This window comes from Gymnogyps californianus, chromosome 1, assembly GCF_018139145.2.
Source record: "Gymnogyps californianus isolate 813 chromosome 1, ASM1813914v2, whole genome shotgun sequence".
NCBI classification, from domain to species: Eukaryota; Metazoa; Chordata; class Aves; order Accipitriformes; family Cathartidae; genus Gymnogyps; species Gymnogyps californianus.
The window spans coordinates 210,765,483-210,792,597 of NC_059471.1; the positions used below are offsets into that span (position 1 = coordinate 210,765,483).

Below are 27,115 nucleotides of genomic sequence, written 5' to 3' on the forward strand. Positions count from 1 at the left end.
ATGTATAGTTTTAAGGATATTCAAGTCCATGTATTTCTCCACTGTCACCTTGCCCATGCCGTTGCTGGGATTTGTTAACATAATGTCAAAACATGGTCTATCAACTTTTTTTTTTTAAAGCAAGGTTGAGTGAGAGAAACTGCTGTTGTAACTACCTCTGTGAATAAAGTAATTCAGAGCAGAATTTCTTCTGTTGGCTTGTTTCCTTAACTGTACTACACATGTAAGTTCAGGGCTGTGTTTACAGTGTGCTTAAATATACAGGAACCCAGTCTGCTTTAGACAAGTCAACAGTGTAAATTTATACCAGTTCTTATCAGCCATAAACTGAATAGGAAACACATGACTTCCTCATGATCGCTTTACTACAGTCCTTATAGTGCTAGAAAAAACAGGAATTAAGAGGCTGCAGTTCTAAGCAAATTCTACTGCTCAGCTACAGCTAATTTTGACAGGCTACGATTTTTTTTTTTGTTAAGAATGACAACAACAAGAGAAAAACTAAATTTAATTTATTTTATCAAAAACTATAGGAAGATAGCAATACTAGAGATCACACATTATGAAAAGAAAATGTTCCTGAGCTTACAAACTGCATATTCTAATGTACACAGTCCTAAAACATACATTAGAAATAACCAAAAGATTGACTTAACTTTGAGATTAAATAAATAGACAATAGCTTTTCTTACAGGTGATCTTGCAGCTTTAGTTTTGCTACCAAAAAAAAAAAAAAATTAAATCCAACAAAAAAGAACAGCTAGAGGATCGATCACAGGTTACCAGTCTCTAAGAAGTGCATATACACAACTGAACTGGTGGCCATGATGATGCTAACAGACCACAAAGCAAAACAAAGGCAGAAGCTAGGTTCATTTAGGCTCCTTAGGAAATTGAAAACAGCTTTTTCTCCTTTTCCAATTTGGCAATTTTCCCCCAAACTCATAAAAACAGCAAAAGGAGTTTTAAAAGTGACACAGTGTCCCATTAAGCTAATTCACTGACTGCAATCCAAATGCACTGTGAATATGTAAATATAAAATACTGTTCAAGGCTCTCAATCGGAAACTCGATACATGGGTTTACTTCAAATAAATACAAAATACTGTTACCTCCCAGAACATAAATTAACAGTCCTTTATTTATCGCACAAGAGGTAACACACATACCCTTAAAGAACAGCAGTGTTATTCCAATGCTGGTGGTAACATATACTGCCTTGGGAAAAAGGCAGACACTGAACTCAAGTACAACTACTAAGACTTTTATCTTTTAAAATGAATTTACTTGCAATATTTAAATCAAACTGGGCATGGACGTAGACAGACAAAAAGAGTGTCGAACCAGCCCTGTGTTGTCTCGCACAGGAGAGGGCAGAGAAACCGATTTGGTAAGGAATCCATTTCTTGCCGCAGCCACTCTCGCCATCCTGTACCGACAGGGAAGGCTGCAGACTGCAGCGGATTAAGGAGCTGGAGATTGCAGATTCCATCCACGTGGAATGCATCGCTGAATCGGGCTACATGCAAGAGAAAGCACTAATGACTCCAAATGATGTAAGATCATCTAGAGTTTGCCAACATTAAAGCTCCACATTCCATTCCAACTTTATATATATATATAAAAAAAAAATCATTAGAGACGTGGCATGATAAAAATTGACTAGATTCAGCATTTATCCAAGTGTGTGGATACAGGTGAGCCTGGTAATGTCAGATACTTTTAACCTAAGCAAACTTGCTCCTATTCATTAAACAACATAAAGTATCTATTTCAACGTGTTATCTCTTTGTATTGTAGATTACAAAACTTACACAGCACTTTCAGTGGCCCACACTCTTCACCCCAACCGTGAAACTGATTTTGGCTAGTAGCATATAAAATTTCACTTTCTGCCAAAGAGCCGGATCTTCAGTGCAAATGCAACTGTGCTTCTTAATGAACAAAGAACCTGTGTTATCCTTTGAAACACTCTTCTCGGAGTGCTAGTAATTAATATGGAATTTAAGGCATTTTCTAACAAATTAAGTAAACAGTTACATGCTGGGTACTTGACTTCATTCACCTGAGCCGACAGCTGTGCACCTTATAAAGGTAACTAGCTGACCTATGATACATAGCTAGCATCCATTTACGGAGCAACATTATTCTGCCTGACCCTATCAACATTTACATGATTTGTAAGCAATATGCAAGTTTTACAAGCTTTTAATCCATGAGAATAAAGCACTTAGATCATCCCTGGGGCATGGACCTTGGCTGTAACTCCACTCATAACCTACCTCAACTGCTCTTCAGTGTTTCTGAAGCCAAGCAAAACTTAGCATACGTTATGAATAGATCAAGACAACTTTAAGACGATCAGGGAAAAAAAAAAAAAAAAAGACGACTCGAGCAGCTGAAGAACAGTACATTTCTCAGCTTTTACATTCAAGAACATCTTACAAATGTCTACAGCAAACGGGTAAACTCACCCCTAGTCTAACTTCACTGAAGTTAACATTTTTGCAACAAGAAAAAACAGGCCTAGTATCTTAAAAGTCTGTCACTAGATAAAAAAAGTCACAGTATGTAAAAACTTAATCAAAAACAGTTGTGAATACAAATCAATTCCCAGGGTATTTCTGCACCTAACAGATAACTGAGCATATCTCCATAACGCATCAGCTTTGTTAGACAATGGGCTGCTCTCCCTATTCTTTTGTTATCTATTTCCAAACTGTAGCCAGTAATTTGTTTCAGCAATGACTGCCAAATTTCTGCAATGAAAACAGTGTACGTTACTACCGGTAATCCGGTATTTACAAAATCTCTGTAGAACTGCAGACCTCCTATAGCATCCTAACTAAAAATCAGAACATAACAATTGACAAAACTTCTATATGTAAAACTTCTAAATAACGTAACATCGGCTAAAAACGTTCGAGACCTTGATCTTGCATCTGGAATCTGCTAAAACCAATTACTTTACTTGCGTGGAGTTCAATGGACATTTTACAATTTGCGTTCCTGTGAGCCTTCATTTAGACACAGTCTGATGGCTGTCCTTAATCCTTCACCCTGGTGCCATAAATGTTATTGCTAATCTCTTGAAGCTTTTCTTTATACCACAAAAAAAGCAAAAGAACTGTCAGCTACGACTTAGGATTCAAATCAAATGCCTCCAGACTTTTCAAGGTATAGAAAATACATAACATCACTTCATCCCACTGAAATCAGCTCCTAAAAGGCCTATGGCTGTAAGCTCACACTCGAATATTCAAATCAAGGTAAAGAGTTTTCTTAGCATACGTTTTACTGCTTCCTAAATAACAGTTCTAGAAAAATCAATTTTTAATCCCCGTTATCAATTCTGTATTTGCCTGAAACACTACATCTCTTTCTTTGGCCAATGCCATTTCAATTACAAATGTAATGCCTTGTTTTCACTGTACTTATTTACATTAGATGTAAGAATACTTTAATATGTGTGTGAAAGAAGAGTCTTCTTAAAACACATTTAAAAGAGAACAAAGTATTTGTGACTTTGGATACCCGAACTCAGTTGAGATAACCTCTGCAACACACAGCTCCACATTTACAGACAGTTCTGATCCTCTTTCTGGATGGGCTAAGGCCATCAGCAGAGTCTGAAGTCAGATCTATTGAACCTGCGACACAGATAAACACAAATAAGGAAGTTTTAAAAGACAGACTGAAACCGTGCCAGGTATTCAAATGGCTTCAAAAAGCCTTCTACCACCCCAGTTCTTAAAACAATTGTGTGTGAAGCTATACTCAAATTCTACTGACACCCACGTTAAAACTACTTACACAACACCTAGCATACAAGTCAGAATCCAAACAAAGCTCAACAAACTCGAGCCTTGTACCCTCAGGTCTGTATCCATACTGATCAGCTGAGAGTACAGCCTGCCTTGAACGTCAGTGTCACAGACACCATAAAAAAAAGAGGAGTTTTAAGGATTCAAATAAGATGAATTTGTCAGTACTTAAAAGAGAGCTTCTACGAGAATGAGGTATGGCTCTGGAGTGTAGAGCTGCTTCTCTGAAAACAAAATAGCAGGGCAAACAATACATCGCTGTTGTGGATAAATGGTTTGAACGCAAAGTTTGACACACACAACACCCCTGCCAGCAAACCTCAAGAATTTTTTATTGTACTGGAAAAAAAAAAATAAGTCATAGAATGGTTTGGGTTGGAAGGGACCTTTAACGCCCATCTCGTCCAACCCCCTGCAGTGGGCAGGGACATCTTTCACTAGCTCAGGTTGTTCAAAGCCCTCTCCAACCTGACCTTGAACACTGAATGGAAGATCAAGTATCAAAGATTCATCGAACAGCCCAAGTTGGAAGGGACCTCAAAGGATCATCTGGTCCAGCCTTTCACGGGAAAGGCAGCCTAGATAAGATTATCTAGCACCCTGTCCAATTGCATCTTGAAAAACTCCAGTGATGGGGACTCCACCACATCCCTGGAGAGGTTGTTCCAGTGAATGATGGTTCTCACCGTAAAAAATTTCCTTCTTAATTATCAAAGAGCCGATAGTATTTCACCAAGAACTTTGTTTCCTCAAGCCTCTGCATAATGATCAATGTATCCAACCCAGCAAAACAATAGTAAACTTTGGACTGTCCTTCCTCCATCCTAAACATCTGTACCATAGGACCTACATCCACAACTGAGGCCTACAGACACCAGAATCCAGAGACAAACCTATGGTGCCTTAGACCACTCAGCTGTTACAACTGTCTTTGTAACTATCACTAGCAGATTACTTAGAAAGTAGTTTACCCGAAATGCCAATTTGAATAAAGGAAAGCTTTTTTTTTTTTTTTTTTAAATGGTAGCCTGACCATTCCTTTGAGCATTCCTGTGACAAATCTTCGAAGTAATTTGCCTCGTCAGACATTCCAACCACAACCCCTTGCTGTGAGCTAGGAGCGCTGAAGGAGGTAATGCGCTAGAGGTGCACACAAAAGCTTCTGGGTGCGCTCTGTCTGCACTACACGTCAATGAGCGGTGACTGTTCTAGAATCCACAGAGCCGTGTTAAGGAGATGCAGTGCCTGACCTAAAATGCTACCATCAGTCAGGCTGCAACAAAACCCACCAGTGCCCCAAACCTCCTGCAAGCACAGTTTTAAAATCTGCAGACCTTTCATCTGATAGTCAAAGGTTAGCTCTTCTCCAGCCTTAATGGTTCGTGTAGAAAACAGCGCTATTCGAGGAAGACGCAAGTCGAGGTTATCAATAAACACATTGAAGACTTGAAGATTTGGATCACACTGTAAGGCAAAAATTAATGTAATTTCTGTTAAGAAAGAAAAATGCACACTAAGTTTCACCGAAGTGTTTAAGTAAACCAAGGTCACAGGAAAGGAAGAACTCGTTCTTCTCTCAGTGACAGAAGTCTGAAATTAAGTTATCTTCTGAAATCAACAAATTACGTTCTTGAAATAGTGTTAAAGGAGAACATTCACAGGTTAGAGTCGAGTCCTTTCACGAAGGCAACCTTTACACAGTAGGTAGACTACACTAATATGCAACAGCCTATTAAAAAAAAATATGGTACCTTCAAAAGATGACAACAAAAAAGATGACAAAGCAATTAAAGCTACATTCAGAGGTTAGTATTTACCTACAAAACCCACAAAAAGAATTGAAGTTGAAGGAAAAGAAAAAACAACATAGTGTTTCAAGCCACACATACTCACTATTCTGTATTTAGGTTTAAGTATTGCTTCCAGGCCAGAAATAATATTTTCATACTATGCATAAATTTCTATTTTCAATTGCTAACCTGCTTGGCTTCTGAATTATCTGCTGTGGGCTGGGTGGCAGGAGAAGGGTCAAGGACACTAAGCAGGAATTAGAAACCACTTTACCTTTTTTCTGGATTAAGTGTCAGAAGTCAGTAGTCACTGAAACAGTGTATTAAACTCTGTGTGCTTTTTTGCTCTTTAACAGTAAAATATAGCCCACGTTAAAGAATCAGAAGTGAAGGTAGACATTTAACTTTACACGAAAGAGTGAGAATGCTTCACTCCTATTTCTGAAAGTGAAGAGCAACTGGTTGTATCTAAAACTCTTCTTCATCCTTCTCCCTGGCAAGCCCGCACGAAATACAAACATCATCAGCTCACATATATGAAGACATGAATTTACCGTATTTGTAGAACACTGACTGCATACCTCACAAACATTACATCAGTAAGAAATCATAATTTTTAGTTCAGAAATCTTTACAAATGCAGTTCAGCCTTCTTGCTTCAGGTACTTCAGTTGAACAGGAAACAAAACACTACAAAAATTTCCTGTTTAAAATTTACTTTTGAGTTCTCTGGCAAGTTTAGATTTAGGAGAGAAAAAGGTACCTACAGGTGAGAAATACACAAGAAAGCATAGGAATTTTTATTTTTTCCTCTACCAATGTTTGAAGGATGAAATTCGGCACAACCCCCTATCGTGCCCGGCTAAAAAATAATGCATCAATTCCTATCGTCTTTGACTCTTCACTAATTTTATTAAGTACTTCTCAAGTGTTAGGTCTTTTAGTTACTTGGAAAAAAACACACCCAAATCAACCCTATTTTGGTCGCCTAGAACCAGCAGTTTCAGTGACAACCCCAGTCCTACCAGATGCCCACTTCAGGCAACATCTCATTCCCAGATTTTGGTACGTAGTCTTACTCAGAGTAAGGCTAAGTATTCCATTCCACTTATTATGTCATCTAACTGACTGGACTGTGCTGGCATGAAACAAACTACTCCAGAAAAACTGTGAATATGGTAAGAAAATGTTTACAGTAGGAGAAGATATTTCTGGCACAATTAGGACAATTCTCCAAATTCTTAGTATACAAAACAAGGTCTTACGCTGTGATTCACAAAGTGGGACACATTTCCATATCGAGCTGCATCTACTGTAAATTCATCTGAGTCATAGTCCAAATCAAACAAGTATGTATTTCCCTGGTTGTCATAGAGCTGGCCTCGTCTCTCTGCTTCCTCACTTGTAATCACCTACAAAAAGAGAAAAAAGAAACCTGCATCATATTATTAACTATTACTAAATTAAAACAAAAATCACAATCAAGTTAGAAAAACTTTACTTAGTAAAAAATACCACATTTTCTTTTTGATGTTGAAATAGCATTCCATCTCTAATGAATAAAGAATACATACGTACAGCTAAACTAATTAGTGACTGAGGCTTCTCTGGATCTAATTTGTCTACAGCTGATGCACAGCACTACCTTGTCTCAGGAAAAAAAAAAAAATATCAGCACCTTCTATTAGAGTTTTGATGATGACAGATACAATCAACTGTTTCTACACACACAATTTTTTCATTAGACCCAGAAAGTTTTGTTTACTTCCCCTAACATAAAGTTTCAACTTTCTCCCTTTGCACAGGCGAAGATCAACAGGTATCAGTCTTTACAACCCAGTCACAGTTACAGTCCAGCATTCATCTCCTCCCTCCCTAGAAGCATCTCTTCCTGCTATTTTTGACTGCAATGAAAGATCTTATTCATGACAACTTAGACAGATACATCACTTCACAAAGCTGAATCTATGCAATTTAGGCTAGCATGTACTAGCACAAGGTAGAAATCCAGAAACTCCCCAGAGGAAGAGAAGAACTACAATCACTTTTGACAGAAGCAACAGCTTAAACAACTTCATGTGCAGCCTGTTACGTTAAATGTATTCTGTTGTGCAGACTCAGCAAAGAAATCACAAATTGGCAGCAAGACAGATACGAAATGTGGTGGAACTGGACAAAAAAACCCTCTAAAATCTTTCTGACAGATCAGATTCGAGAACTTATTCAGCAGTAGGGAATAAGTAGATTCAGGTGAAAGGGTAAATACACACTCTTTCCTTTAAGCAACAAAATTACATCATCATCATTCTGCATTAACCCCTCAACAGAGATACTTTGAATGACTGACCTCTTGTATGTTTACAAGAAAGGTATGAACATGAGAATTCAGAAGATTTGGGGCAGGAAACAAGGAAGAAATACAATTAAGACCATAAATATTTGTAGGAAGGGACAGAAGGAATTATTTTGAGTCAACTTAGTAGCAAGGCAGATTTGTGACAGAAATACGACAGACTGGATCAGAGAGGCTGCCAGGAGCTACTGATGTAAAAAGCGCTGAAGCAGAGCAGCGGTTGAACCAAATAAACACAGGGCAATACAAAATCTCAGGAGTAACTCAAGGTCTGTATTTCATAACATGAAAGTTCTGTTTGAAATAGTATGAGATTGAGTAAACAGATAATGTCCATACTGCAAGTCATCTTCTTGCTGTTAATCAAAAGTAATAAATAAGTTTGGAAATTCTACCTTAAAAGTTCAGACAAAACAGAAAAGGGACTGACAGACTGGGTGGGGAGTTTGGTAACAACTGTGCCTGGGGAACAGCAAAAAACTACAATAATAAAGATGATCAGGGAAGAACGAAGAATACGACTGCCATGAAAGAAGGACTTCCTTTTAGAAATACTATCAGGGCCAGTATCTAAAATAATTCTTTAGCAACATATGGGATAAGTATTCTCTTTACATTCAACCTTTTACAATTGCTCTGGAATGGAGGAACGCTCTGGACAATATAATTTTGCTGTCATCCTGAATGTCTATTTACTGTATTTTTCTACTCAAAAGCAGACTTATCTAATATATAGTAGAAGTCAAGAAGTGTTAAAACTGAAAGCTCATCAAGATTTTCTCCAACATTGCCTTTATTGTAAATAATTCATCTATATGAGATAAATACATACCTCTCCAACATACTCCATCACAAAACTGTTGGTTTTAATTTTCTGGAGGGTTTTTACTCCCCAACCACGGCCATTGTTAGTTCTGAAGATGCAAAGAGAATACGGTGTACCTTTCTGTACTATCCTATTAGGGCAGTCAGGCCCACACCTACAAAACGAATTGCATTCATAGATGGGCAAGCCGGGCTGGATTTTCAACTTCTTTCGTTTATTGTAAGCCAAAATAAATCCAGCCTCCTTTGGACAGCACTTCTCAGCGGGGCAGTCAGCGCATTCACAGCCAGTCGTTATTCCATTTATTACATTTATTCCCGGAGCAGGTTTATACTCATTAATGTAGTAGAAGTCTAAAGGAGGGCCTTCAAGATCCACAGTGTTTTCTACCAGAATCATTGCCTTATGATTCTTTTTCCTGTTGAGTTCTTCTTTCCATCTCTGCAGAGCTATTCTTTGCTTAGCCTTCTTTACAATGTAATCTGCAACCGCAGGTTTCAAAGCTTTAACATGGTTTCTCACTTTCAGTGCTTTGCCTTCTCTCACCCGAGACAAGTATTCATTCTTGTCACTAAGAAAGTTTTGAAGAAGCAATGGGCATTTCAGATTTTTCTGAGGTTCCCAAGTATTTGAAGATTCTGGCCATCCTTTCCATTTCACAAGATAGTATTCTGTGCCCTTGAAATACAGAAACAGATACAGATTTAGCCACATTTCATTTTGCTGAAATCTAGCATCACAGAGTACACAGAAAAACAAGAGCTCTGGAGTTAAGAAACGGCATACAGGTCTTGATGTCCCCATAACAATTAGAATTGGGGAGAAAGAGAAAAATCAAGTTTTCTGTTTGCAAATTAACTTACAGCACAACTTTGGATACTCTACATACCATCTCTAGGAGCAAAGAAATATAACAGCTGGGATGAACTCTGATCGCTAACGGTATACCTGGAGGAGGCTAGTTTGTTAAGGCAATTACTAAGTTATGCTAACTAGTTGTATGACTCGTACGCACAAGCAGAATGTAGTAATATCAGATACAGAACAAAAAAAGTAATTCTAAACTTAGCAAAAAAATCTCTAAAAAACACTATTTGTCATATCAACCATCCTCCCAAAAAACTAAGCCATTCAAAACAGGTAATATTGTATCAATAATCAAGAAGCATACATTTTGGTACTTATTTTAAAAAGGCCAAATAACTGTAACAAGGCCAAATCCTGAGACTGAATTTCATTGGCACGATCAAGCCATAGGAATCCAGTTGCAGCACATGGCCCTAACTCTTCATCAAACAGACTACAACAGTCAAGAGAGAAATATAGACTGTTACCTGCAAATAAAGGAGAAGCATCGTAATACATACCAAGCTACAACCTAAACACATCAGCGTTTTGCTTAACTTCTAGATACGCAAAGGCAAAACATTTCATATTCTAACATCTCTGTAATTTCAGAAAAAGACCTTCCTTCAACATACTGAAACCAGTAGTTATACTGCTTTCTGTTTACAGTTCAAAGTTTAAAAGATATTTCATTCGACGTCAGCAACAGCTTTGTCCTCACAGCCTGCTACTTTATATTATGAGCAAAACTACCTTTGGCTCGCTTCCAAATTTCAGCTGAAAGAGTGATCAAATTGGTCTGTGTTTCTCTTACCTCTTCTACCTTGTAGTCACACAAATATTCCACCTCATAACTCTTTAGATTCCTGTTGGTGATTCCAATGGATTTACATCTGAGATTTTCCTTCCTACATAATTCTTGGAGGGTCTCAAGTGAAGCTAGACATGGCACATACCAAGCTACAATAAGAAAATTGGTAAAGAATCCTATTTAATGTCTCGGCTAAATTGAAATCATTACGCCTTATCCCAGAGTCCCCACATTATCATTTGTGATAGCAGTCCACGAGTCTCTTGTACAACTACAGTGTCTCACAGAGTCAAACTCAACCCTTCTCTAATGGGTAAAGTGAAACACATCAGTGATTCCCTCCCTGCACCTTTATTCTGTACAGTACGTACATTTATAAACAACAAAAAACATTTTGGAGGGCAGAGACTTCCACAAGTGAAAGCTGCACTAAGAACCGAATAATTTTCCTACAATTACAGCATCCCATAACTGAACTACGGCGACAAGGAAACCTCCATTCTTTAGTAAGACCGCCAAATATCTGCAGTTAGTCAAGTGGAATCGAGCACTTGCGATGCAACCATGGTGACTGGACGAGGAAAGAAAGATCCACAGCGCTCTTCCAGAAGGATCCCGGGCGCCTTGTCGGCTAGGCGGATTTAAAGGGACGCGACACGCCGCAGAGCGGCGTGGCAAGAGTGCCAGCTCCCCGCCAGAGCCCGGGAAACACCGCTGCGGTGGGGAAGCGCGGGTGGGATGAAGTTCAGAGCAGGAGCCGCGCGTTGCGATGCGGCGAGGGCCGTGCCTGCCTCCCTCCCCTCGCCGCCGGCCGGGGCACCGCGGGGCTCTCCCGCCTCAGCACCCGACGGCAGCGCGCCGGGACCCCCCCCGGCCCCGGCTCCCAGCTCCTGCCGGGAAAGGGCCGCCCCCGGAGGAGTTCACCTTCGGGGCGCACCGCCAGAAGTTCGGGAAGGCGGGGAAGGGGCGGCGGGCGCCTCTCCCGCGGCCGCCCTGGGCCCCCCCAGCGCCTCTCCCTCCCCCGCCCATATTTACCTCAGGCGCCTCCCCGCCCTCCCCCCCACAGCCTCTCCCGGGCAGCAGGCAGAACCCCCCGCAAGGAAGCGGCAGGGTCGCCAGCCCGCCGGGCCCCGCTGCGGCCGGGTGGCTGAGAGCGGTGCGGGGGGGGGGGGTGGCGGCAACGGTCCGAACGGAGTCGGGTGAGAGGGACCGGCAGCGGCTGCCCACCGCCGAGAGCGAAGGGGAGGCCTCCCCGCACCCTCCCTCTCGGCCCACCCAGCGCAAGGAGAAGGGAGGGAAAGCCCGAGCGAGGCGCTCCGGGCGGCCCCGTCCCCAGCCCGAGCCGCCGCCGCTACCTCACCTCCTCGCCAGCCCTCCATCTTGGGGGGGGGGGGGGGGGTGGGAGGGGAGAGGGGGCCGCGCTCGGGGCCGGAGGCGCCAGCCGCGGGTCGAGGCCCGCGCGGCTCCGCCCCCCTCCGGAAGGGGGCGGAGGGGAGAGCGCGGCGCCGGCGCGCGCACGGCGGCCCCGCCCCGGCGCGCAGGCGAAGGGGTTTGGCGGCAAGGGCGGCCTCAGCGGGGAGCCGCCTCAGCGCCGCGGCTGCGCTCCTGCGTGAGGGGAGGGTGGGGGGCTCCCCGGCAGGAACGGAGCTGTGGAAGTCACAGCCGTCAGAAAGATGAAAAAGAAGCGAGGCAAAGTTTAAAGCGATTTCTCTTTGTTCTTTTATAGCACTGCGAAGGTGGCAGTGCCCGGGGCGGGGGAAGCGCAAGGCACCGGGCAGACTTCCACCGGGCCCTTCAGCACGCTGCTAGCTAGAGAGCTGAAAGAAAGAACCACGAAGAAAGGTTTCAGACACCTTTTTAAAAAAGTCACGCTCTCATCACAACACACGTCTCAGAAGAGGTGTTCCCTATCAATACAGCTTTCAAGTTAACCCCAAGCCCCATAAACCTCACCAACTGGCACTGTAACAACAAAACGTCCCTTAAACATGCCTGGCCGCTAGTTAGCGCTTCAGTGCCCCTTCACTTGTATTTATAACGGCTGTGGGACTCCACCGCCCCAACAGAACCAGACTTTGGTTTTTCCAGGACCCCTTTTAGAAGTTTTCACAGAGGAACTGGCAAACTCTTTACTTATTTAGACCCAGGGATAAGGGGGGGGGGGGGGGCAGAACTTTCCCAGCACTTCGTCCACTCAAGGAAGCCTCACAAGTTCAAACGCCATGTCTAGGCTGGCAAGCCACACAATACAGACACCTGTTTGGAACACAGTACGATTTATAGCTATGCTATGCAGTATCTACTCTTCCTACCTCACAAAAGCAATATAGAAATGCATGTTCTGCAAACACAAGAGAATTTGGGAAGCCTGTAGTAAAACAGGTAATTGAACACAGGTCTCTTCAAATCCAGACGGGCATCCCTTGCTCTAGTTTCCGTCTGGTTTTGAGGCTCTACTGTGTCACTTGGAATATTTTACAAGGTAACATCTGGTCCTCTCAGGGCTGAACTGTTGCCCCCTAACTGCAAATCCTGTAACTACACTTGCCTGCTCCATCTCCTTCTTGTTACTCCCCTACCTAAAAGGAAAAAAGCTGCCAGCTTATATCCAAATATATGACGACATACAGATTAGAACAGTGCCACACAGAACAGAGGATGCCAGGATCTGCATTAAAAAAAGTGTATTTTATTAAGAACACATAAATAAGCACATATAACCCTTACACACATTTTTCAGGTAATACCACAAAACCATCTTACAGTAACTCCGGGAAAAAAAAAATCCCGCTCAAGAGGCCAGCACAGATGGGCATCACCTCCCCGGTTTCAGGCAACATCAGGACCACACAGGACTTCAGTACAATTTGGTACAGTTATCAGAGAGTGGATTTGCACCAGTCTAGCTCTCGACAGTTCAATGCTATGCTGTTGAAGCCACAGATATACTGGCTGAATGGGCACACGACCTGATTAGTCCAAGGAAAAATCTTTAGACTATGTAATACGCTGGTCGCTGAACCACAGGCACGAGGATTTGCCCTTTGCATTTTTTTTAAAGGAGGTGCTGATAATTCAATGCTCTGCTGTCTGCATGTCTTGATTAACATTTTGCACCGTGCTTTCCACTCCAAACAGACTTGGTGGCAAATTAATGTTTTACTTCAGTTTATTACAGTCCCCTAAGAATCATTAAAGACATCTCAGAGAGAGTCACCACTTTGGCAGAAAAGCCAACAAGAGACAAAAATCAACTTAGAAAAACGTTGCCTTTCAAAAGAGACTATGATGCCACTTCAACAGTGATGATTTCACACTTTCCAGTATCTTGATCTGTGCAGGTAACATGCAAGGACCCATCCCTAGATAAAAGAAAAAGGTATGTTTAGGACTATCTCAACACAACACTTGGTATGTTACTGCCTGTTCCAGAGAGGATAAACAATGGTCATGCAGACCAAAGGAAGAAAGATTAGCATCAAAATATCCAGGGAAGAACATGCTTCAACACAGATGAAATTGATTTATGAAATTAGGTTTAGTTTATTGAGTATTTAGAGGGCACTTCTTGCCCTCCATTAAAGCACGTATCTTCTCTACATGTGTTGGAACAGATTCAGGAATATGTTTAAATATTGTAACTAAGTTTATTTAGTACAGGTTTGTAACTAGAATATGTAGTAATATTCAAAATATTCATCTTGAGAACTCTGAGTAACAGCAACCAACAGATAAGCATGTCTTCTCAAAGCATGAGACCTTGACTTTTTAAAAGTAGTAGTCTTTAAATACCAAGGATCTCCTTCAACGAGGAAAACCTTAATTTTCAAAATCCAAGAATTAGAGACAATATTGACTCCTACTTCACCTAGACATACAACAGTCACATGCAATGTTTAGATAGAAATAGGTGTGTTCTAGTGAACTTTCCCCATCTTTTTCACCTAAATATTACTAAAAACTCCTTTAAAATAATGCAGCTTTTCTGCGCTACACAGTTGCATATATAATACCTAAGACGTTTTTCTTATCAATGCTAAGTGCAAATCTCTGTATGACTAACAAGGTATTTTAGGTGAAGTCTATTAATAGAGCATTAATACACCTGATAGTTAATGTAAGAAAATGAAGTATTTTGAACTCAAGTAGCAAGCAGGCATTTAGTTTTTCAGCAACATCTAGACAGCTTTCGTATTATTTAGAAAAGCAACATGAACTTCAGGACAGTCCTCAGGAGACAAACATGCTTTGACTACTTAGAATTCCACCTTCTGATATCTTTATAAACTATTTAGAGTATTTCAAATGAGCCCAAGGCCTATTAAGGCCTAAAACTGAGAAATTTCTTCAATATCATGTCCTCCCCAGTCCCCACCCTGCCATAAGATACTTCATATTTTCCCATAATAAACAGGTAATTCTGTAAAAAGTAGATTTATGAAGCCTGATTTCCTGTGGCTTTATTTCTCATGCTTAACAACCCTGCCTCTTGAAAGGATAGAGCCACAGGCTTTCATCACAAATGCTGCATATGAGAAGACCTTCATGGATTCCTTAGCAACCAATAAAGACAGGTTCTACTTCAGTTTTCCCTAAGAGTGTGGGCATTGAACAGAACTACCTGACCCCCTTCCACAGGAAATTTGAGATCCGGACTGCTCTCAGGCATGGTTAAACTGATCAACGGTTCAGAAGTTGCTAAAAATCATCTATACAACTGTGTTAAGATTTATGTCGTTAGGAATCAAACAATGAAAGCACAGAAGGTACTGCATAAAACCCATATTCCTAGAGAATTTACCCCTGCTAGGACACAGCCCTGTAAGCAATGAGATGCTGAAATTTCTCAACACAAAATTAAACATTCTGTAACTGGAGAAAAGACTGCTTGTCAGAAGTGTGACATAGCAAGTTAAACAGCAGAACAATAAATGTTTTGGGTACCTTTTCATAGTGAGAACAGTTAATATATCATGTAGGCCATCCTCCTTTTTATCTAAATCCTGGAGTACAATCTAATTAAAGAAAAAAAAAAAAGAGAAGTTCAATTATAATCAAGTTCTCTAAATCCTTGCACAGCAGTTTAATGGAAGTGACACAATAGCTAAGGTGTGCAATTCATTCTGTTCAGCATCTCATACTAATGATTCAACATCAAAGCATGCCCTAGTGGACTTCATTCATCTGTAGTGCAAATCTATCCATTTTTAGCTATTTGCACTACTGTTTCAGTGGTTTTGTTTCCGGGTCTATCAGTAAGATAGCTGGAATACCTGCAACTCCCACAAACTACAGTAAGAGCTGAGCATATTCCTTTACTTAGGATCAGTTCTGTAATTATGAGGGAACATCCTTTGCCTATCCCCTTCAAGATCTTTGGGCAGGACCAAGGTGGAATAACAATTTTCTCAAGTGTTTCATCCATTTCAGCCACATCTGCCCCCTCTGTGATGCTTTAAGTGCACTGAAGCCAAGGTAAGCACATCATCACTGTTTCAAACAAGCTGTGTTCTCTCAATGGGTTGACTCCCGAGTAATATCTTTGTATCGGGTGAAGATTTAATCACACCATCTTACCACTGTGAAAAATCAAATCTGGTATTTAATACCAAGATCCTGTCCAATCTAGGAAGATCAAAAAGTAAGCAATAGTACAGACACTAGCTACGTCATTACCTCCAGCAGTTTTATTTCTAAAATGTTGGAGATGCACACTACTGGAATGACTGGTTATGATCTCTTATCCCAGGTGAGCTTACTACAGTAGCGCCAAACATCAAACCCAGTCAGCCATTTAGAAATTCAAAAGGGAAACTTCGATTTAAACTTTAAAAAAGTGCACAATACTTTGTAACACATTTATAGAAGAACGCTTAAAGACCATTTCCAAAGAGATGCACGTCATTCTAATTTTGTAACAAGAAGTTTTGGTAGGGGTGGGATTGGTTTCGGTTTTAATTTTTTTTCCCCCCCCCAGATTCATTTGATTTCCAAGTGGTTGATATTAAAAATGCCTATGAATGTGTATATACTCACCTGTGCAAATTTACCTTCTTCATTCATGGGACTTTTCCCCAATGACTCGTATAGCTCAAGGCATACAGAAGAAGTGTTTCCAGGAGCATGCAGGGTGTGCTGCCTTCGAGCTGGTAATGGTGTCCCTGATGGAAATAGCACTGTGAATTTGTCAGCCCCTGACTCGTCTACTCCCTTTAAAAAGAAAAAAAAAGTTCATGCCTTTCTCTAAGTACTTTACTGAGCTAGAAGCGTTACAAGAGTGCTCCATGAGAAAAGAAATCCAAGATTCATGCTCTCTGCCACATTTACTATCACAGCAAGTAAAAAAAAAAAAAAAATTTGACGTTCCTATAAAAAAAAAAATGAAAAAGTCCAGCTATTACAACACAGGAAAGACACAATCTATCTCCCCTTAAAATCAAGCAGTTTTTCCTGTCAATTTTCTTGTCAATAAACCTGTTACCACTTACTGCTGACCTACAGCCAATCTGTAGAACTAATAATAAAACAACACTGTTTCTCAATCATCAGTCATTCATAAGTAGCACTGTATATTCATTGCAGCAGTAAAATTTTCTAAGTTTCTAAGCCTTACCTTAAGAAGAATATCTTTGGCGGAACACTCAATAAGTGCTGCTTCTTCTAACAAAGGATTCTCTTTCCCTAGCAGAATTCCTGCCTCTATGGCTGCACCAATGGGAATAACTTCATCTGGAGGAATTGAATTCAGTAATTCCACAGTTGGGAAAATGTCTTTGATCAGCTGCTGTAGCTTTGGGATTCGAGCAGACCCACCACACAGAACTACCTGGAAAACATGCCTTAATGATTTCAAATCTTTCTTCTGACAGATAAAACAGACAGATCACAACCTGCAACACAGAAATGCAAACTGCTCTGGGATATTTTATCATCTGTAGTTGTTAAAAGAAAAACTGATGCCATCTTTGCTTGACTTCTGTTACTTTTGTATTTGAAATTAAAGGAAATAGCCTGCAAGTTTGGAACGGTGTCTTGAAAAAGTGTTTCTTATAGTAAGCGTCAGCTAGATGAAGTAACATTTTAAAAATTGAGGAATTAATCATAAAATAATGCCAGGCTGAAAGGGACCTCCACAAGTCATCTAGTCCAACCTCCTGCCAAGAACAGGTCCAGTCACAACAGGCTGCTCAGGACCTTATCTCCATGGATATAAATTCCACAGACTGAGGGCCCTTGTTTCAGTGTTTGATTACCCTCACACTACAAATTCTTTTCTTGGTATCTAAAATTTCCCCATGTTGTAACTTGTGCTGCTTGCCACTCACCCTTCCATCATACACCTACTGGAAGGAGTAAGTCAGGTTTTGTCTCGATTAGGTAACTGTAGGCAGCACTAGTCTCCCCTGAGCCTCTTCTTACAGGTGAGCAAACCCAGCTCTCTTGGCCCAAACCATCTCGGTAGCCCTCCAACCAGACTGGCACCAGTAGGTCAGTACCTTTCGTCTCCTGTGAAGCCCAAAAATGATGAGACTGTATTTGGACACTCTGTCCAAGTGCCAAAGAGGGAAACAAACGCTTTCCTACACCCACGGCTACACCCTTGCTATTACAGCCCAGCATGCAAGTGGCCTTCTTTGCTGCAGAGGCACACTGCTGACTGCTATCACACTTACTGCCTATTAGAACCCCCACATCTTTTCCTGCAAAGCTGCTTTCTAGCAACCACGAGCCTGTCCTGCTGCACAGGATTACTCCATCCCAGACTCTGCACTTGCCTTTGTTTATCTTCGTTATATTCTTCTCCATTGGAGTAGATGATCATTGTAGGTCCCTTCCAACTGAAATATTCTATTCTATTATATACATCTCTCTTGCCTTTTTCAACCCCTCTGAATAGCAGCCTTGACCTACAGTGGTAGTGATTGCTCCCCTCATTTTGGTACTGTCTGCAAACCTGCTGAGAGCACATGCTACCCCATCATCCGTGTTATTAGAGACATTAAATGGTATTAGCCCCACTATCTGGAAAGTTATTAGCCCCACCAGATCTGGAGAGAAAGCTAATTCCCACTTTTCTTCATGTAAAATATAACTTAAGACTTGTAAATTAAGTTTATTTTTATATTTAAGGTGCCCCACCCCCCACCCCTCCAAAAAAAGCATTAAGGCCTGAGAGAACATCACATTGAGCCACCTAAAAAATACTGCCACCAGAAAACAAAAGACATTCTCTGAACAATGGCCTGGGATACTTCATTATCCTACCAGTGAAACTCAGATGTGACAAACACTAATTAAGAGTCTGAAATAGCATCAAGTATCATTAAAAGCGCCAGTTAACTTTTGCTGCAGAATTTATGTGCCAATTCCACCAGCAATAAATGCAGCACTTTTTGCCACACACAGGTGCACACGCATTGAGATGAAGTTACTCTCTTAAACCAAAGCAAAAAAAGACATTTGAATGAAACTAGTAATGTTTGCTACTTTACTCACCATCTTTGGTATTAAAGCACTCTATGGTTTGGCATCTAATGTGTTCCTAAGCTTTTTAAGCTAACAAGGAGGAGCATAGGCACCAAGTAGACACTAAGCGATTTGTTCAACTCGTAAGACAAAAGTCTAAGCTCGGGCTTTCTTCAGAAGTGTCAGCAAATCCCATCCAAAGCTCAGTGAAGGTAGAAGAAAGTCTATATACTAAATTTAAAAGAAGGTACTCCTCAGCTCTACCAAGAGCTACGCAAACACACCAAATGGAGACAAATCCTCTACCATTTACTCAATATGCAACAGTAAAAACACATGGTTGACTCTGACTCTACCTTATACTTAACTTCAAGTAACCGAAATCAAAGATAGGAGTTCTAAAGATCTTGAGTCTACATACTTTGTTGGATCTGAGCCAAAAATGCTTAAACACATAATGAAATAATCTCAGTCTGCAAGGAAAACAGGCCTCAAATATTCTTCTTGTGGAGTTATAAAGCATACTACAGACAAGTAATTTCTATTATTACCTTATTTATATCATCTGCTGTAAATCCAACTTGCTGCAAGAGCTTTTTAATTGCTTCTACACATTTACTAAAAAGTGAAGAACAGATAAGTTCAAACCTGGCCCTAGAAGAAAAAAAAAAAATTCAAGAAGTGTCATCTCATACATTAGAGACAAATAACTGAAATGGAAGAAAAATCATTTTTAGAATATACTTTGGTTCTCTAGCTATACCTGGTACTAAGGGATTTTTTTAAAAAATCTTATTTCCCAATTATTAATCTTGAAGAAGCGATTTTTTCTGCTGCTGTTGTGAAAATATCTGTGCTATTGATTCCATCATTAATACCTACATGGAATGCACATTCATTCTTCTTCAGTGTACTCTAGAGAAAAACCAGTATTGTTGTCTTGACTCACACAAGAAAAAAAGAAGCAAAAATCCTGGAACTGCTTCATCATCTTTAAAATGGAGACACAAAGACACAAATGTGCCTCTTGAATTTTCAGAGGCAAATCAAGCTGTGTCCTGATTTGCAACACAGGGAGTAGGTTAAGCAAACTGAAAAACAAACTTGTGCTTGCTTTGGGCTCTTTCAAGCCTGAAGAGGAAGTTTTACTCTGTATGAATACAGCAAGTCAAATCCTGCAACACGAGTCCACAGGACTAGCATCATTACCCAAAACTGAACCAAAACAAGTTATACAGTATTGCTTCTCACACTTGCAAACATACCGTGCCTTATTTTACCAGATCCAACTGCTGCAGCAGTGGATGCACAGTTCTGGAATTGAAAAGTCTATTTCATTTTGCTAAAGCTGCTGCTGACTGGAAGAGCAATCAAAATTACCTAAACACCTCAATAAGGGATCATCCCAAGAGAGAAAAGACTTAGAGTAGGACACAGCAGCATGAACAAAAAAGACAGAAAACATCTTTCTACTCCAGCTGTCAAAAAGAGGCAACATCAAGACTTCCATGACTCCTATTGTTCTGGAGCTCATTTAGATGAAAGAGTCCAAAAGTCATCTTTTCTTTAAGGAAAATCCAACAACAAAAACAATAATGCGGTGGGGGGAACCACCTTAAGTAATTACAGTATCTATTCCCCTTTCATCAACAACCAGACTCCAAAGATGGGGTCTCTTTGTGCCTTTTTGCACTTTATTTTCTAACCATTACGGCAACATTGTTAGTGTTACTACCCCAACTACTACAGATCGCATCATAACAGAAAGATCAATATGAAACAAAGCTGAAAGCAAGCAAGTTGGTCTTCTATCTTACTTCCATTTCTAAAATTAATGCCACCAAAAATCAAAGCTTATTGAACATTCTAAATGCCACCTAGAAAGACTTCAAGCATAGTTTTATATAAAAGCAGTAGCTTCAAGATTTGCTTTACCTGGACACATTACAATCAAAATCCAATCCTTCATACAATGAATCTACAAAACAGTTTGCACTTCCGAGGGTTGACAAAGAGTGCTTTGCAATATCAGCGCTGTTCATTAACTTCATCATGGCTCTGGGATTTCCTCTAATATCATGTTTACAAGACCTACATTTAAAAAAAAAAAAAAAAAAAAAGAGGTACCAGTTTAGAAAGGCAGGCATTAAAGTGATAACACTAACCTTCCGAAAGGAAGAACAGGTTAAAGCTATTGAACTTTTTCTTCTGTAGACATTTTAGTATTATCTACAATGCCACTACTGAAAGCTCGCAAAGAATGAAAGTGTCTACTTCCAATTTCAACTAAAGAACACTGTGTAGAGGCACCCTGATCTCGGGCATTAGTGTTTATCATTCAGATTTAAGTCTTTCTGAACAGTTTCTCAGCTGAACAAATCCTGTAAGTGACAGCAAGAAAAGGCCTGCAAGTTAACTAATTTTAATGACAGATTAAGAACTAGAACACCAAACATTAGACACGTCAACAAAATAGTATATTTCATCCAAAAAGTCTCCTTCTGTGATAGTACACAACTGACCACCTCAAGACAACTAGAGCTAACGGTAATGCCATTTGTTCCATTTTTGTTCAGCATAGGATGACCTGCCATACAGACTTCAGTCTGATGACCCAAGCCCCTCCACGGTCCTTCAAGCCAACAAGAAAAACAAACAAAACCCACACAGGTGAATTCCCTGCCACCCCAAAAGCTTGTGGCTGAAAGAACGTAAGCAGCCTGTAGTCACGTACATCACTCAAAACACAGAACAGTTCATAGCTGAGCCCTTATAGCTCAACACCGAACTTCAGGCGACATCTACCCAAAAGCAAGTATTTCCCAGCCTTCCTCCTCGGCCCCCAACAGCTGACTGTTCCTTTAATAACTTTACTTAAGCCATTTCACATGCAGACAGTCTGCTAGATCTGACAAACTAGTATGAGGTTTTTTTTTGAAAGCAAGCACCAGATAACGAAGTTCCTGTCCTAACAGCAACATGCTTGGAATTCAAAACCTACCTCTGAAATTCAGACGCCAAGTGCTGTGCTAGAGCTTCTGTGAAGCAAACTCCACCAATGCTATCATCTGTGTTTGTAGCAAGCACACGATATATTCCACTGTTTACTTCTATGACTGTGATAGAAAGCGATGTTCCACCAAGTTTATAAACCAACACATTGCTGCCATGGTAAAAAAAAAAAAGAAAGTAGTATTAATACAAGTCATCTAAAATTATGTTTACTTCGACACACTTTCTAAAAAGATGACCACCATACAACATGTTGCAGGTTTTCATCAGTTTTGTCAAGAGAATTTGATTTGGGGTGTTTGTATTTAATGCATCTTAGTACCACCGACTGCTTGACAATGTTCCCTAAAGGACAAAATTAGTCTATTTCATACAGTGAGAGTAGCCAACACTTTTCCTATGACACAATTGAGAAGTGAACATTACATTCAAGATTATAGGCCAGAATTATGAGAAGAGTAAATAAATACCAACCAAGAAGAAAAAAAAGACAAGACATCTGTTTGCAGTGACAGCAGTCTGCTATTTTGAAAATCTTGCAAATTATCTGAATATTCTTAAGGGAAATCCAATGCACCTACTGAACCCAGGAACTCGGCTTTAGTTGTTCTACCATATGTAAAATGACCCCATCTCCCGCAATTAAAAAACAGCTATGCCAAAATCTGTTTAAGAAGGGATGCATTTTTCTTAAAGCCAGTCAGCTCATTAAAGAGCAAGACAGAATCTGGGGACAAATCTTTAAAAACAATTCTAAAAAAATAAAAACCAGAACAAAGGGATTTAAAACACTACGGATTTACAACTTCTAAATTGTTATTGGCTTTATTGAGAGAAAAAAGAAAAACAAGCCTCAAATCATTAATTCTGTATTGACTGCTAAGGCTACACAGCATTCCCTGATTCAAGATTTCTCAGGATTTAAGTACAGCAGCTTACATTTAAGAAGTAAAATATTAGGATTTTACCTTTTCCCAGTGGGTGAATCTTGGCCAATTCCATAAGCCAGGAGAGCGGCAGACGGTTCATGAATTAATCTCATAACATTAAATCCAGCAGCTGCAGCTGCTTCCCTGTGATAAGGCATAACAGCATTTCATTTTACTTTAATGATTTCACTATAGTCACGCACGCTATTAAGATTGCATCTGAACTACATACACCACCAACTCAGAACTTGGTTACAGCATGGTATAAACAAAGCGAAGTGACTGGAAAAGAAAGGTATCAAGAAGTTCAGTTGCTATTGTGTTCTTCAGGTAGTTGGATCTGCTGTGTGCTCATTGTCAAAGAAAACACTGATGTATCAGTCTACAGACCTCATAAAAACCAGCAAAACCCCCCTCAACTACAAGATGAAAAACCCCACCCTCAAACTTGGTAACTTATCTTCAAGTGTGGCATTAAAAGTTTTTGGTACGTTATTTCAACAGATATCATGCTAGGAAAATTTATTTTACTTCCAAATCAAGCTACCGCACCTCACTTCTAACATTTTCTTTACATGTTTTCTTGAAAGTTCAGTAACCCTGGGACTGCCCTGCAAGTTGTTTCTTCCACTTTGAAGTTATTTTGAAACTCATATACCAAAGCAATAGAATGTTTCATTATACATACTGCAAATACCCAGCTCACTAATGTTTTATGACCAACTTTAAGTGTGCTTTAAGTATTTCATGACAGTTAAACATTACGGCTTCTACATATCAGAAAGTAGAAATAGATGCTGCCAATTATGCACAGCTTTAAGTCTACTTAAGTTTTCCTATGAAGGAACTTTTACGGCAGAATTTTTTTCAAACAGAACTTCCAAGTTCAATACTGGTGTGTATTCCGTATCTGCTCTCCGACAAAACAGTCCTCAATAAAGTCATGTAACACCACTTGGTTTGGTGCGCACTGCTGTATGAAGGGATGGGAAATTATGGAGGAGGGTTGAGAAACTATTTGCATTTCAAAGGGGACACTGAAGATCCACATCTGAAATGACATTCTATCCTTGATGATACCAAAATTCCCTCTCATTTTAACTGATTCAGAATTTCATTTTGGCTACAACAGTGAATTCCATTAAAAGTTTCTAAAGTCAGGATTTAATCTCCTGCTTTCGTATTTTCCCAATTCAGATAACATCCCAATGTCTTGACTGATAGTCGCAAGCTGAAGTCCAGCAGGAGAATTCCCATTGCTGATCTGCCAGCCGGTCTGCTTTAGGCATGTTAAATAACAGAAAAATCTTAATCCTCTTACCCAAGGGCATTTTTCTGATTCTCTCCAAAATCAAATGGTACAGTGATAACAACGTCATTTACATCTGAACCCAATGCAGACTGAGCAGTTTCTGTTTATAAACATAGGCAGAACATGTTGATTAAAAGCAAAAAAACCAATACACCACATCTTAAAAATATGAGGACAGCTTAAAAAACTAAAACATGTTATGATTTTCCTTATTATATACCTTTCATTTTACTGAAAATTAGTTTTGCCACATCTTCTGGGTTAATAAGTTTATTATCTATTTCATATTGAAGTTTTCCATTCTTCTCAGTTATCTGTAAGCAAAACCAACATATCTTTGTTAGATACGCAATTTGATTATTAACAAAAAGTAATGTTTCATTTAGTTTCTGTTCAAAGTAAAAAGCACTGGACTGTGTAAATACTTTCTGTGTTAGTACTCTACTACAAGAGAACAAATGCTTCCAAGATGCTTATCGAAGACCACAAAAAACTTGTATTATCCAACAGACATGACAGTGACATTCACATGGACTTAAAGACTACAGACTTTCTTTTTCTATGAAGAAGTTTTCGTTAGTACAAAAGCAACATTTAGAACAAAAGTTCTTGCCTGTTTATATTCCGTAAGAAAAAATGACAACTATTTATATAGGCATGTCAATATGAACAGTCAAAAACCAGAGAAACACTCGTTCCTTCTTCAGGAATGTATCTTCCAGGATAATTTTTCTCTTATTTTGCAAAAAGATTTCTAGTAACAAGCACAGTATTATCCAAATTAAATACTGAGATTAAATCAAGTGGTTAAGCGTTTTTATCACAAGATGTTGTAATGAGCATCTTCTACTGGAGCTAAGAAACGCCACAACGCTATTACCCAAATATATTAAGAATCATCCCTTTTGAGAATGGCCAAGAGATATATATAATTTTTCTGTTGGACTATATTATGATGGCAGATCTCAGAACACGGTTAAGTTCTCTCCTTTATAAAAACAGAAACATTCTATATGGCAGCAAATGGACCTTATATAATGAGAGCTGATCACTACAGAACACAAACATGCTGTGGCACAAACAATGCCAAGAAGAAAAGTATAAAATGATACAAGTTATTCTGGGAACAAAAAAAAAAAAAAACCCAGATCATACTCACTGAACATTTGCTTTCTGCAATATATTTCTCTGCCTGTGGGTCACCAGAGCTGTCCAGACAAATTCAAAGTAACAAAATAAATCACATGCTCAAGGGTAATTGCACAAATTCATCTTGCTGATATTCCTTATAACATCTACAGCATATGAAGCTATACTTCACCCAAAATTCCTGTTTCCACTGTACAGGAGAAGAAAAACCAACAGTTCTGACTGCTGGTACCTTTCAATCTCCCTTCCCCAAACCAATGATTGAAAAAATACCTACTAGTTAGTGAAAAGGGAAAACAAACACCAACACATTGTTTTAACCTGCTACCTCCAATGATCATTATAAAAGACTTCAGTGGCACTTTTGCTGCAATGATTGAAATAACATGACAGCAATAAGCTGACTATCCTTAACCCTCTACTAACTATGTAAAGTTATGCCTCTGAAAAGTGCTGAGAAATACATCAGAATAGACATCATCTTGTCAACTCCTTTCAATGAAAGAGCTGTAACACACAGCTAGGTCATCACTGAAAAGTTTTGTCGCATCTCTGATGTTTGACCTAAACCAACAAGTTTAGTTCTAGTATCGCTGTAACTGCCAGTGCAAATCATCACAGCTCCACTAACTGAAGAATCATAACAGGCATTACATCAATGTGTTTCACAATCATAATAAAAGCAATACAAAGTTTCATGCAAATAAAACCACAGTGGATTTTAGCCACAGGAAAGTTAAGAAACTTAAGTATGTATCAAAAGCACATATGCAACTTGTTACTAAATGTCACAATTTGATTTTTGCAGACAAATTCAGACATAAAATACTACGCATCTCTTTACCCCTGGAATGAAATGTCGAACAAGAAGTTCATAACGTAATTTTAAGATATGACATACCCTCCTGTCAATGCCAGGTTAACTTAAGTACTATCACACTAGATTAAAATGCCTTCAGTATCAGTGCTGAGACTACATTTCACTGACCAGCTTTAACGAGGAAAACTTCTCACCTTCCCTTTCACACCTGTTCTCTTACCTTCGCCCAAGGATCTGCTTTACTTTCACTACAGTGTTTGAAATATTTCTTATTCTACTTTGCTTTGCAGCTAAGCCAACAACCTGAATGAAAAATAAATAAAAAAAAAAAAAACAAAACAAGAAGTGAGCAGCAGGCAGAGCTCCTCTCCTCTCCAAACCACCACCACAGAAGCAAAGCCTCACCTCCTCGCTTTCCGAGAACGCAACCACCGCAGGAGTGACCCTGTCCCCGGCGTCGTTGGCGACCACGTCGGCGCGGCCATCCTGCGGACAGAGGCACCACCGGTGAGCCGCCCCTCAGGGCACCCCGCGCCCCGTCAGGGCTTTACTCGCTGCATGACCCGGCAGCGCCGTGAGGGAACAGAGATGACCGCGGCCCGGCCCGGCCCGGCCCGGCCCGGCCCGGCCCACCCCCTCCTCCTAGCAAGGACCCCCGAGCGACCACGACGGCACACGGCGCAGGGAGCGGCCCCTCAGCCCCTCACCTTATAGACGGCAGCGCAGGAACAGGTAGCACCCAGGTGAACACCGATGGCCGCCATGAACCCCCCCCTCCCCGCTCCACGCGCGCCCGCTGCCCCACAATGCACCGCGCCCCCCCCGGCTCCCAACCAATCCCGCTCCCCTCTTCTCCCTGGCCGCCAATCAAAGCCCGCGCCGCGCTCTCTCACAAACCAATCGCGGAGAGGCGCACTTGGAAGTGCCGTCATCGGCGGAGCAGCCAATGAGAAAAATCGAGAGAGAGACGTCATCAC

At 40.4% G+C, this 27,115-nt stretch overlaps 2 protein-coding genes across 2 annotated transcripts; both read right to left on the bottom strand.

The window, feature by feature from the left end:
- Positions 1-1,123: 1,123 nt before the first annotated feature.
- SUV39H2 (SUV39H2 histone lysine methyltransferase) lies at positions 1,124-11,829 on the bottom strand. Its single transcript, XM_050892133.1, has 7 exons — positions 11,811-11,829; positions 10,454-10,599; positions 8,800-9,471; positions 6,880-7,026; positions 5,159-5,288; positions 3,535-3,650; positions 1,124-1,519 (listed from the first exon to the last, which is right to left on the bottom strand). The coding sequence occupies exons 1-6, from the start codon at positions 11,827-11,829 to the stop codon at positions 3,541-3,543; spliced, it is 1,224 nt and encodes a 407-aa protein (XP_050748090.1). The 3' UTR covers positions 1,124-1,519; positions 3,535-3,540.
- Positions 11,830-13,117: 1,288 nt separating this feature from the next.
- On the bottom strand, positions 13,118-26,902 carry HSPA14 (heat shock protein family A (Hsp70) member 14). The gene is made up of 14 exons (XM_050915118.1): positions 26,846-26,902; positions 26,544-26,624; positions 26,359-26,441; positions 25,329-25,377; positions 24,390-24,483; positions 24,179-24,269; positions 22,897-23,001; positions 21,918-22,079; positions 20,852-21,007; positions 19,468-19,570; positions 17,064-17,276; positions 16,487-16,660; positions 15,395-15,465; positions 13,118-13,812 (listed from the first exon to the last, which is right to left on the bottom strand). Exons 1-14 carry the CDS (start codon positions 26,900-26,902, stop codon positions 13,734-13,736), a joined length of 1,518 nt encoding a protein of 505 aa, XP_050771075.1. The 3' UTR covers positions 13,118-13,733.
- Positions 26,903-27,115: the final 213 nt, after the last annotated feature.